General features: G+C 40.3%; 1 protein-coding gene across 1 annotated transcript in view; it reads left to right on the top strand.

Annotated features, from left to right (window-relative positions):
- LOC138369616 (uncharacterized PE-PGRS family protein PE_PGRS46-like) overlaps positions 1 to 13,738 on the top strand; it is an 81,633-nt gene that overhangs the window by 15,698 nt on the left and 52,197 nt on the right. Inside the window, exons 2-3 of the mRNA XM_069333040.1 lie at positions 519 to 963; positions 1,259 to 1,380. Of these exons, the coding sequence (XP_069189141.1) occupies positions 519 to 963; positions 1,259 to 1,380 (567 nt within the window). The remainder of the gene's footprint in view (positions 1 to 518; positions 964 to 1,258; positions 1,381 to 13,738) is intronic.

The following is a 13,738-nucleotide window of genomic DNA, read 5'->3' as shown; positions in this document are numbered from 1 at the left end:
GGAAGTGGTTGTGGTGGTGATGGCGATGATAGTGGTTGTGATAGAGGTGGGTAGTGGTTTTGGTGGTGGTAGAGATGGTTGTTGTACTCACCTAGTTGTGCTTGTGGGATTTGAGCTCTGGCTGTTTGGTCCCGCTCAATAATATGCAGATCAAGACACTCAATAATATTGACTTTGGTGAGATAGTAGAGTGGTCAGACAATGAGGCAATCTTACAATCGGTAAGAAACAACAATAACAAAACTCCCTACACCAGTAATAGTGAAATACGAGAACTGTCAGCTAATTATAAACTGAGACATGTCCCCACCAAGGACAATCCAGCTGACTATTTATCAAAAGGTCTAACCCTAAAACAATTAGTTAAAACCGAGATGTGGTTTACTGTACCCCAATGGTTGATCAGTGATCAGTGGCCTAAACAAAAGGCACAAGTCATCGTGACCAATATCACTGCCCCCCACTGTAGATCCGGAGCACCCTCGAGTTTTAGCTATTAATTCTCATTATTATTCTAGCTTGGGTAAGTTGCCAGGAGGTGCTCAAGTTGTATCTGACTTCCTTAATGAATTAGGAATTAAATATCAATTTCCTAGTCCCCTCATATACTGGGTCAAGCAAGCTCAAATGGAGACTTATGGGAGAGAATATGAACATCTTCCAGATAAATTAACTAAGTCTCCGGACATTTGGTTTGATTCCGACAATTACAACATACTAAGGTGTGGAGAACGTCTGCTTCATGCAGAAATTAACTTAGAAACTAAGAATCCTATGCTTCTACCTCGTCACCAAATCATAACTAAACTCATAGTTTTACATCATCATGAACATGGTACATTACATGGTGGAGTACTAGGTATTCTCACTGATTTTAGACAGAAATTCTGGCTTGCCCAAGGTCGCCAAACTGTCAAATCTCTTATTAAATCTTGTGTGATCTGCAGGAGGTATGATGCTCGAGTGTGTTCTTGCCCAGGACCTCCACCACTTCCAAAAGAATGAGTTGTCCACATTTGTCCGTTCGAGACCACAAGTGTCGATTACACAGGAGCACTTATTTTAACTGGCACTCCAGATAAAATTCCAGTGATAGCCTACATTTGCCTCTTCACGTGTGCAACTACACGAGGCGTACACTTAATAGTAACTTCTGACATGAGTGCAGAAGCTTTCCTCTAAGCCTTTCGTAGGTTTGCTGCACGCAGATGCTGCCCCAAACTGATGATCTCTGATAATGGATCTAATTTTGTGGCAGAATCATGCTTACGAGAAATATGGAACCATCCGGAGGTGCGTCCAGTGCTCAAGCAGAGACAGTGCCACTGGAAATTTATACCTCCACGAGTACCGTGGCAAGGCGGCTTTTATGAGCACATGGTAGGCACTGTTAAGAAATGCTTAAGAAAAGTTCTACTAAGACAGAAAATTAGCCTTACCGAGTTGCAAACCCTTGTCACAGAAATTGAGGCACGAGTCAACAACATACCATTGACGCATCTTTCAGATGACTTCTCCCAGAGAGAATCCCTCTTATCTGATTCATGGTGGTCTTCTGAGTACTCTAATATCTCTAGCAGACGAGGATCCAACTGACCCTTCATGTGTTAGAGGAAGTGACTTAGTGGAAAGTTACGAACATCTTTCGAGAGTGATAGCAAAATGGAATGAAGTATGGACTCGTGAATATCTCACTACTCTAAGAGAGTATCATTATGGAGCAACAAGCGAATATAATACAGTTCAACTAAAACCAGGTGATGTAGTCCTAGTTGACAGTGATGGAGCCAGGTCAGATTGGCCTATAGGCAAAATTGTTAATGTTCATCCTGATTGCCAAGGTGTATTAAGAATGGTTAAGACTAAGTGTCGAGGCACTACTACCTTAAAAACTCTAGAGAAGTTAGTACCTCTAGAATTTGCTGAACATGAACGTTCTACATAGGTACCTTCACTCCAAGTTTCAGAGGACAGTGATACTGCCCAATAGAGCACACGATCACCTAGAGTCGCTGGCTTAAGCGACTCTAACTTACTGACTTATTAGTTGACTTAATAATTTTACATTTTCAAAATTTAATTCAAATTTCCTTAGAAGACTTAGAGTCATATCTGTTTTACAGATTCGGGACATCCGTTATGTGCATACTAACCTACTAATCCATAAAATTAATTTCAGGGTAAAGAGACAGGTACGCCAGTACTAAACATTGAACTACGACCCGAGACTTATGTTGGAAATATCCAACACTTATTCATCATTTTTAGTACTTGCATAAAGCATCCTTGTACTAACAATAGCAATTTACTGATAATACTAACTTGAAGATTAACTATATTTATTCTTTTCTTTTCTGTATAATTATTTTGCCAAATCTTTCCTACTTCATGGCGAGATAGCATCAAACAACATAGCTAAGGGAAAGATAACATCTTCATTTCAGAGAATTAAGTTCTATTCTCACTTCATATCAGTATTCTTTCCTAAGAATTATTAACTGATACTGTGTTAACCAGTGATCAAATAATATCATGTCATTAGCTGAAGGTCACCAGATAACAGTACATTCTGTTATCACCGATTAGTGTTGGAAATAACCAACAGTTTATTTTCCCTTAACTCCTAATATTACATTTACTAATAACACTAACACATAGAATTAGTATCGTTGGTGTTTCTATAAGTAAGGCGTTTTTTGCCAGAAGTTTACCAGCCCTCATGACGCCGAGCGTCGATAGCAGGCTTAAGCATGAAATCTTTCACGTTTCTTGGAAATTTATAGAGTTTAGTTAATTGTCCTTTCTTTCAAAATACTGATCACAATGAAATAAATAATAGTTTTGCATCCTTATGTGTACTGAACTCGACTATTTGACCAAATTAATTATTACAGTAAATATTACTGCGATGTAAATCAAATACACGTCGACCCTTCACATTTAATTTGTGCAGTGTTAATTAAATCAATTGCCTTGCGAGAGGAGGTGTTATGATTGAATATATTTATTCGTGACGTTAGTTTAAATCGTACTTCCTTATTTCCCTAAATAATTACTAGTAAATCAAATTAGTTTAAGCTCGAGATCGTTATGAGCGTCTCTGCGCAGGCGTGTTCGAGCAGGAAGGAGAGAGTAAGGCGTCTTTCTGCCACATGACTCGGCCACGAGCACACGCAGATTTGCAAGTGGCAGCCATTGCAGATAGAACACGTGGTCGTACAGTGCAAATAATACTGTTAATTCTCACGTCTGAGAATTCAATTACGTCCTGAAATTTGACCTTCAACAGCAGTGAACGTCAGGGATTAACAGACGTGATATTGGCGAGCGTAAATGTTTCAACAGGCCTACGTTAAGTATTTTTTATATAGAGTGCACTTTATCATAAATTATTACTGTAGGTTGCTCACCGTTGTGTCATCTACCGACCACAAAACCCACATTAGTTTCTTTTCATGTTGTTCCTGATTTCTCAGTGAATAGTGGAATAAATATCTAGCCAAGTCAATTTCTATAAAATTTCTGTGATTGCAGCATGTTGGTGAGGACGGGCAGAGAAATTCTTCCCCTACATGCGATTTCCCCTGTCAGTGTTTCAGCCACTACTTGTGTAATGTGATCACGTCTATGACTATTCGAATTGTGAAATGGGTTTATTGAAGTCTTCTTACAGCTAAACCCTCCTTTCGTTATTTCATAGATAATAGAGTTGCTATGATTAATTCTAATATTATTTCTGATGTATATATTCTGCCTTTTTATACATATAATATTTCAAGAGAAACTACATAAATTTAATACATTTATTGCATAGTGTGTTCCAATTTTCACACACATAATTTTCTATGATATACTAATATTTCATAGGCTTGATTATCTTACTATATTATAATTATATTTGAATCTTCATTTGATTTCTGATTCTGTAATCTTTAATGATGTAATTAACAAACTGGTGACGAATTAGCATCAGTAATTATCCTAGATATATATTAATTTCTAGTAATACCCCAATGTTGAAGTGTGAGGATTTTAACTCTCAATTGATTATTATCAAAGTCCTTTCAAGCTCTTCAAAATAATTTCCAAATAACTTATTATCCATAGGCACTGGTATTTCAGTGTCAGTCTTATAATTCCTTTATTGTTTTCCCTCTTCTCAAAAGTAGGTGGTCCTTCTAGTATTTTGATTTTCTTAATTAAATATTATTATATTTGAGTTTCAGTTCCCATTCCCTTACAATTAGCATGGAAGAACAAATTTCTTCATCCACTTCTCGTAGATATGAACTCTGTTTCATGTCAATCATTATACGACGAGAACGTAAATAATATCACCTCCCTTATAATGAAACCCAGCTTTATTATCTATAAAGGTGGTGGTGGTGGTGGTACTTAGAGAGAGAGAGAGAGAAGATTAAGCCACCCAAAAGGTGGCTTGGGCATGAATAGCCCATAAGTGGTGGCCCTTTTGAGCCATTTCCAGTATCAATAGATGATACTGGAGATCTGTGGAGGTGCGACTGCACCCTGCGTGACGGGAGATGTCTCCCGTCGGTGGTACTTATCAGTACTTACCTATATACCGTAGGGGTGAGGTGTAGCTCTCTATGGTTCGCCAGCCTTGTTGTACATGGTGCGTTATAGTTAACTTATGTTGATGTTGAAATTCTTTGTCGAATCGGGTCTTAAAGTTGTAGGAGATGGCTTCCACAACTTCTTTCATTGCACTTCACTTGTTATTCACCATACAGGGTATGATTATTTTTTTACATTTTTTCAACTGATTTGTATTTCCATTTTCCACTTTCATCGTTGTTACACTTCCTGGTTAGATTTTGGCTCGTGCCTGACACAGGAATAACTAATACCTCGGCCTATCACGTTCTTGTGTCCAAGAGTATGAGCCCCCAAAACCCTGTTAGGTACTGAAGCAGGCACCAGTACGAGTATTCAGGGAGGATACAAAAAGAAGAACAAATGTTAAACTTATAATTATAATAAACTTAAAATATAACAAATTATTTCAAGACTAGCTGTACCCGCCATGCGTTTCTGTGGCTCGGTCTGGTTAAATGGAAAAGAAAGAAAAGAGAAAGTGCACATTTCAGATATGTTTAATTTCACAATACTTGTGGGTATACAATATGTTTTGTTGTTCCATTGTCTGTGGAGATATAGAGATTGTCTGGTTTGCCGACTCTAGAACACGCAACATATAATTGTCTCTATGAGAAGCATTCCGTGTCTAGATATAAACTGCACAATTCTAAAGATTGGCCCTGAGCTTTGTTGATGGTGATTGCAAACGCCAATCGAATTGGAAATTACAATCTCTTAAATTGAAATGGCATATCTGTTGGAATCATAAGAATACGAGGAATGAGGACATTTTCACCTCTGAAAGGTCCTGTCAAGATTGTTGCTTCTATGATGTTGCTGATTAAATTTTTTACTGCAAGGTGCATGGCGTTGCAAAGCTTTAGTTGATTGATATTTCGCAACATGATAATTGGCATGCCGATTTTCAATTGCCGTACGTGTGATGGTATCCCTGGCAGATCAAGTGAATTCAAAAATTATGTTGGATAACTAACCGCTTCATCTGCTTTCTCAACAGTGTCGACGGACTTGTATCGAGAAATTACAGGTAATGTTTGCCTGAAATCTCCTGCAAGCAATATTAATGCGTTCCCAAATGGTCTGATGTTTCCACACAAACCTTGAATGATCGATCAAGAGCCACGAACGATTTTTTTTGTGGGCCATTGTGCATTCATCCCAAACGATAAGTTTACATTTCTGCAATACTTTTCCCATGCCGGATGCTTTGGAAATGTTGCACGTGGGAGTTTCCATGAATTGCATGTTCAATGGCAATTTCAAAGGCGAAGTAGTTCTTCCACCTGGTAACACTGTCGCACTTTTCTGGACGATGCAAGAGCTAATGTTATGTCATTTTGGGATCGAAATACTGCCAGAATCAATCTAATTAGGAAGGATTTACAGTTCCTCCTGGCGCATCTAAGATTTCTCCAAACCCGTTATTGACAGTTTGAATTATTTGATTGTAAATGCCTTTTCGCTCAAGCGTTAGCTTAGGAATATTTGACTGCACATACGACAACAGATCACTCATGTTGTAATTTTGTCCACGACACAATTCTTCATCGAACGAAGCAGCAGCAGATCGATTCGGTGATGGCATTCCCAATTGATTTAGAACTTTGTTCGCGAATTCTAAGCACAAATCTTCAATCATTATCAACTCTTCATTGTAGATTTCTGCTGTGAAATCCATGTTCATATGTGAATTTTCCTTTATATTCCACGGATAATATCTTCAGCCATGTGCGAATTATATTTCTTCCATAACTCTGTTGGAGATGAAGGAGAGTAGGCGGTCAATATGATTGCAAACAATGCACAAATTTGATTTGAATGTGACGTGTTGGACGCGTCATTAATGCACACATCCCAGTGTCGGTCGTTCTCCAATAAATTCCGAGCTTGACATGCACTACGGAAAGTGGCATATGTTACGCCGTTGACAAATCTCAGTTGCTGGAAAGACGTTGAACCGGGCACATTTACCAACAGCATGCGAAGAAAGAAGCCTTCATATTGATTGGGATGCACGGTGTACAGTGTGCCTATCGTAGTTTATTTGCATTTGCCAGGTTGTCCGTCAACTTGGTCTCCTCGTTTGCGTCGTTCAAATGATTTTCTACTGGCATTCCATATGAAATATGTATGCACTTCCGAATACAGCAGTGTTTTTTTGCAAACTCGTCATTTTGACATAATGTGAAGAGAGAATTAAAAGATTGTAGCCGATGGATTCATTGCCGTCTGTTGTACATTTGCAGCTGTGAAATAAATGTGTTGTCCATTTTCTTGTTTTCAAAACAAAAACAAAAAATACTAATGAAATATTTCAATTCAAACACAGATCAATCGACACAGCTCAATTTCACCATCAATTGCACTGAAAAATAAGAACAGTTAAAAATATGAAATGAAAAACAATGAAAAAAGAAACAAATAAACTATACCCACGAAATGAACGGTATGGTAAACAACACAGCTCAATTCCAATGCAACGTCACATAATATAATTAAATCAAAATAAAAAAATAATCAAAATCTATGAAAATTCAATTTATCAATGCAATTGGAAACATTGAAATGGAATCGTAACATATTATGTATATTGTGTGTTGTTCTTGCGTGCAACAGATGGCGAGGTATTTTAAAAAACTCATGTTTTTCCCCTTCACAGGTGTGGCATCTAAATAGTAGGTATATAAAAACACCCACATATTCGAATGGAACGTTGTGTCAAAATTTCAAAGCAATCGGTGAAAAACTTTCGGAGATTACAGTGTGTGTTGCTCTTATGCCCTACAGATGACGCTGTTTTTCAAAAATATAATGTTTTTTATTTCTTGTCACAGGTGAGGCATGTATATAGTAGGTATATAAAAACACTCGCCTATTTAAATGCAATGTTGTGTCAAAATTTCAAAGCAATCAGGAAGGAGATTTCGAAGGTTTCCCTCACATGAAAAACACCCAAAAAACAGTTTATAAAAAAAACATGTTTTTTTCCTGTCACAGATGTGACATCTATATAGTATGTATATAAAACCCCGCTCGAATGCGAAGGGAACGTTGTGTGAAAATTTCAAGGCAATCGGTGAAGAACTTTTAGAGTATAACGATTTTGAACAAACGAACATTTCCCTTTTTATTTATATAGATGGGCTTATTGATCACAATTGACAATATAAACATAGATGGACATACATGTATAATCACTATTATAGAGTACCAGACGGATTAAACACATTACGGCCAGGAACACAATCATACAACTTAAATGACACGAGATGTTATCACCTAAACCTCCTATTTGCTACTAGCGTGGTGGTGGCAAGCTCTCTACATGCGCGTCTGTGGCAGGTTCCTCATAGTTACCACACGGCAGATACATTGTCTAATTACACACACACTACTGACTCAATTTATCACTCACAGTCAGACACAATCACACTAACATAATGTTTCATACATTCTAATAATGTAATTAAACTAATAAACATAAATGGCTTAACTAAACATTTAATCTGAAAAAGAGGCGACAACTGGCAACGCAATCACTGATGAATTCTCGCCCTCTCACTGCACAGGTATAATACACGTCCATGCCAACAGACAAGTATTTGGTCACGTACACACACAATGAATACATTATACAATTGTATTCAATACTGTCATACATCCTAATAAATCATAAAACATGCAAATCACATGATTTGCAAATACATTCCTACTGTCTGAAATGGGTGGTAACCAATATGTTACGACTATTTTAACTGTGAGATCCTTCAGATCGTAACAATCATTTTGTTTTACTTTCTTCCAGTTTGTAGAGGCTGTTCTTTTCCTCTTTATATATATATATATATATATATATATATATATATATATATATATATATATATATATATATATATATATATATATAAAGAGGAAAAGAACAGCTTCTATAAACTGGAAGAAATATATACACAAGAATTCTTACATTCATGTACAGCCACTAGTATGCATAGCGTTTCGGGCAAGTCCTTAATCCTATGGTCCCTGGAATACGACCCCCCACAAAGAATCGTTTTTACAACCAAGTACCCATTTTACTCTTGAGTTAAACAAAGGCTACAGTTAAGGATTTGCTCCCAGTAAATCCTCCCCAGCCAGGATATGAACCCATGACAATGCGCTCGCGGAACACCAGGCGAGTGTCTACACCCTCTTTGTTCCCATCAATATTTTACCCATTGTGATCATATCCACTCTGTACAGTTTTGTAGGGTTGTGAAGCCTAGTCAAGAAAATTAACTAATCATAATAGCTTAACCCTCTTAGATCTGGCCCAAGTTTCGTTGCAAATCTTGTATTTTTTCATTTTTGATTTTATACTTTTACTCTTCATTCCTATGCTGCATATTCCAGTAATTGTTTAGTAATTTATAGATGACATTGAAAGATTCTAATTTGGTTTCTAAACGACGTTCTAATTTATGACAGCATCCCATACGATGCTGATATTGCCCAGTTTATAAGTAACCTAAAGTGTTAGAATTATATCCACTCCAAAATCTTTCTCTTTCCAATCACTTTAATTATCTTCCCTCTTATAGCGTGATACCATCTGGAATCCTTTCACCCATTAGCATCTTAATTTCTTTACGCTTTCTGGGGTGGAATTCTAGCACTCATTAATAGCCTCCTACTAATGGAGGTTGTTAAGGTCTTAACAACTGGAGGTTGCTAAGGTTGTGACTTTCTGCAGCACTCCTCTGTTTTTGCACTCATTAAGTTTGCGTCTTCTGCATACATTGATATGAACGAGCTCATTCCGTTATGTAGGTCATTCACATAAATTGCAAACACTAGTGATCCTAGGATCGAGCCTTCTGGGACCCCACTTGATACATACCAACAGCTCAAACCTCCACTTTGACTCAGACTGTTTCCAATCCTTCAGGTATTCCCTTACCCAGTTCAGTGTTTTTCCAGTAATCCAAGTTAGCCCAATTCTTCATCTTCTTCATCAGCCTTTATTCAGGAACATTATCAAATGCTTTCTAAACAAAATTGAGAAAATACATTATACTCTGGTTCATTATTCCTAGTTTTATTGTTATAACTTTATCATCGAACTCGATCTGGTTTGTCAAGTAGACTCTTCCTCCAAAACCTGTGTTCCCCTTCATTATAAAGTTTGTGTCTCTCCAGGTGCTCCACTGTGCTTAACCTGATTATTTTCTACAGCACTTTACAGGGACTACTTGCCAGTGACACTGGTAGGTAAATTTGTGCCTCCCATCGGTTTCTTTCTTTAAATATTTTGGACAGCATTTACTTTTTCGTAATTCTTGAAGATTTACAGTCTCGAGTGTTCAGCCGAAAGTTCTTAGCCAGCAGATGTACATGGCTGCTGTAGCTTCTTGTAATAGCCGTGATAAGATTGTCTGATCCCATTGTAATTGTTGTTGTTTTCTGTGAGAAAGTTCCTTGTCTGTTCAACCTGGTGTCTTAGTGTTGCGATTTTCCTTATATGTTACAGAACAGCTTTGTTACCGAGCCTGCTACAAAGTCGTTTCATAATTGCCTTTCAGCCTTTCCCCTGACTCGGACGTTTTCATTTTGGGTCTCTTTATTGCCTTTCTGGTGTTTCTTTGTTCCTAGTTCTCTTTACTTTTCTTATTTTATTTTGGTTCTCTCCTTAGCTTCCTTGCATTGCTAGTTGAACCACAGGTTTACTTTGCTTTTCTTGTCCACTTTGTTCTCGAACTTCTAAATTGGCATGAAATGTTCTATTTAATCTGCACATTTCTGAGCAATGAATTCTGATTTGAGCAACAACATTTGATTCGTTGCCTTCCTCCAAGTTCTCTCTCAAATTGAACTTTATGCAGAAAGTGTCACACTTTACTGTAGTCCTCACATCTGTAAGCTCTCTTTTTCCTTTATGTGATTCTTGGTCTAGGCAGCTACACTGTAGACTAGCATGCTATTACAGTGTTATTAGCACCTAAAGTTAACACCTACACATTCTGGGTCAACACTTGGTCAAGTGTGCTGGGTCCTCTTCCCCTTACTCTTGTTTTTCAATATGTTGGTCTAAAAATAAATAAACTGGATTAATTAATTTTGTTCTCAATGTCTCATAGCCTGTATAGAGGTCGTTGTTTATCCAAAGTATTTACCTGTGGTTAAAATTCAAAAAAATTAAAATAGTTGCCCTCGCTCCCCTTGCCACTGTGGCTTTTATTCCATTACCTTTGCCAAATTTCGTTACAAATATGTTATTCTATTCTAAGTCTTTTATTGTTTTGTAGGGGACTGCAAATTATTACTACGGCTTTATTCATGCCACCCGCTATTTCCAATATGTTCATTTGATGACCAGTTTCCTCTGATAGCTTTACTTCAATAAAACTCCAGTATACTTGTAGCAGGAAGACTATACTCCTTCTCCCAGCTCATTCTATCTTTCCATATTAATATTCTCGTGGAATATTGCATTTCCTGTAACACTTGCCAATTTCCTTTCCACTATTTCGGAAATGTGTTTTAATGTCTGCCTCCCTTTCCTGTATTTCTGCCCTACTGTTTGTAATTCTATCTGCATTCAAGTGTCATGCTTCTCATCATTACTAGTCCGTTATTGTTTAGCAAAAGGGGTATTGTTCCTTTTGCTCTATTTCCGTTTGTGATGTGGAGTGGGTGACTGTTGACGACGTGACTCCTGCCTGCCCCTCTGGGTGGGCGCCTCGTCCACCTGGCTCCCCTCTCCTTCACTCTTGTCTCGTTTACATTTATTGGACTCCTTACTTGTCTGAGCTTTCTTGCTGCCTCATCCTGCTCTTTAGACATACACAGGCTTATAAATCTTTCATTGTACTTCCCTCCATTTCTATTTTTTTTATTTTCATATAATATATATTTATCTGGATTACTCTACTTTTCTTAATTCCTACCTCGCGTACAGTAATGTTTAATTTCCATTGTTTCTTCCCCTGCCCTGGATGCAACACGCACCAATTGCTCCTCGAACCCTGCCATTTGTAGGATAAGTCGAAGTTTACCGATTTTCCCATCCGACTTTTCCCCTCTTACTAGCCTCAGGTAGTGATAGTAGTGATGTAGAGAGGCAGCCAAGGAGGCGGGTGTTGGAGGTTTTGTGCATGTTGGTGGCGGAGTGCCTGATGATAATAGTGAAGCAAGTCTGCCTAGTTGTGGGGCGATTGGTAAGGGACTTTATTTTTCGTACGCAGGAGGGTACAGGAGCAAATGACTCCTGACTCCTGGTATCAGGCTGGGAGCTTTCCCTTCATGGTGCTCATGGTGCGTCTTTCGCACAGTATTTTCCTTGGAACGTGACTCTCCAATCGGTCAATTATCAGGTACTCAATTATTGCTGGGTGAATTTGAGCAAATAGTTGTGGATTGGTGCCCAGACAATCCTCCCTGGCTAGGAGTCGAACCAAAGCGCTTGGAAGACGAGTGGTGGTTTAGACAGCGAGGAGGCGGTTAGGTGTAGTGGCACTGTAGACAGTAGTGGTGGTAATGGTGATGGTGGAGGAGGTGGTGGCAGTGAAGGTGAATAGCTGGGTACCACCGTGTCCAGGTCGTCACCAAGTGAAGTAAACTACGACAAGTCGTAGAAGCCATCTCCATCCAAATATGGCGATGAATTCAAACACCAGAAAAGTTTAACATGGCTAGCAGACCGGGAATTAAGAGCTAGACCTCACTCCCTCTAAGTCACCATTAGGCAAGCACAACTGGAATACCAAAACTCAACGTACCAAAACTAAATTTGTTTACGAGAGTTCCACGAAAAAGAATGTAATTCGCTGTAACGAGATTCTAAGAGGGGAAAAAAACCTTGTTGCATGATGCAAGAGGATGCAACAAGTTAGTCGCCTGGCCGGGAAGGTCGAGTTTCCCCAGGAAGGTTGTGGAACCTGGGTTCTTCCTGGCGATGGGAGGAGAATCTGCAGTAGCAGGGGGGCGGGGAGGCCCTTGGTGCCGTGTTTACCACACACTGACCTGCTTGTGTGAGGTTCACTCGTGCAGGCCAGCCACCACACACTGACCTGCTTGTGTGAGGTTCACTCCTGCAGGCCAGCCACCACACACTGACCTGCTGGTGTGAGGTTCACTCCTGCAGGCCAGCCACCACACACTGACCTGCTGGTGTGAGGTTCACTCGTGCAGGCCAGCCACCACACACTGACCTGCTGGTGTGAGGTTCACTCGTGCAGGCCAGCCACCACACACTGACCTGCTTGTGTGAGGTTCACTCCTGCAGGCCAGCCACCACACACTGACCTGCTGGTGTGAGGTTCACTCGTGCAGGCCAGCCACCACACACTGACCTGCTGGTGTGAGGTTCACTCGTGCAGGCCAGCCACCACACACTGACCTGCTGGTGTGAGGTTCACTCGTGCAGGCCAGCCACCACACACTGACCTGCTGGTGTGAGGTTCACTCGTGCAGGCCAGCCACCACACACTGACCTGCTGGTGTGAGGTTCACTCCTGCAGGCCAGCCACCACACACTGACCTGCTGGTGTGAGGTTCACTCCTGCAGGCCAGTCACCACACACTGACCTGCTGGTGTGAGGTTCACTCCTGCAGGCCAGCCACCACACACTGACCTGCTGGTGTGAGGTTCACTCCTGCAGGCCAGCCACCACACACTGACCTGCTGGTGTGAGGTTCACTCCTGCAGGCCAGCCACCACACACTGACCTGCTGGTGTGAGGTTCACTCGTGCAGGCCAGCCACCACACACTGACCTGCTGGTGTGAGGTTCACTCGTGCAGGCCAGCCACCACACACTGACCTGCTGGTGTGAGGTTCACTCGTGCAGGCCAGCCACCACACACTGACCTGCTGGTGTGAGGTTCACTCCTGCAGGCCAGCCACCACACACTGACCTGCTGGTGTGAGGTTCACTCGTGCAGGCCAGCCACCACACACTGACCTGCTGGTGTGAGGTTCACTCGTGCAGGCCAGCCACCACACACTGACCTGCTGGTGTGAGGTTCACTCGTGCAGGCCAGCCACCACACACTGACCTGCTGGTGTGAGGTTCACTCCTGCAGGCCAGCCACCACACACTGACCTGCTGGTGTGAGGTTCACTCCTGCAGGCCAGC

This window comes from Procambarus clarkii, chromosome 29, assembly GCF_040958095.1.
Source record: "Procambarus clarkii isolate CNS0578487 chromosome 29, FALCON_Pclarkii_2.0, whole genome shotgun sequence".
Classification (NCBI taxonomy): Eukaryota; Metazoa; Arthropoda; class Malacostraca; order Decapoda; family Cambaridae; genus Procambarus; species Procambarus clarkii.
This window is presented reverse-complemented; position numbering and strand designations above follow the sequence as displayed.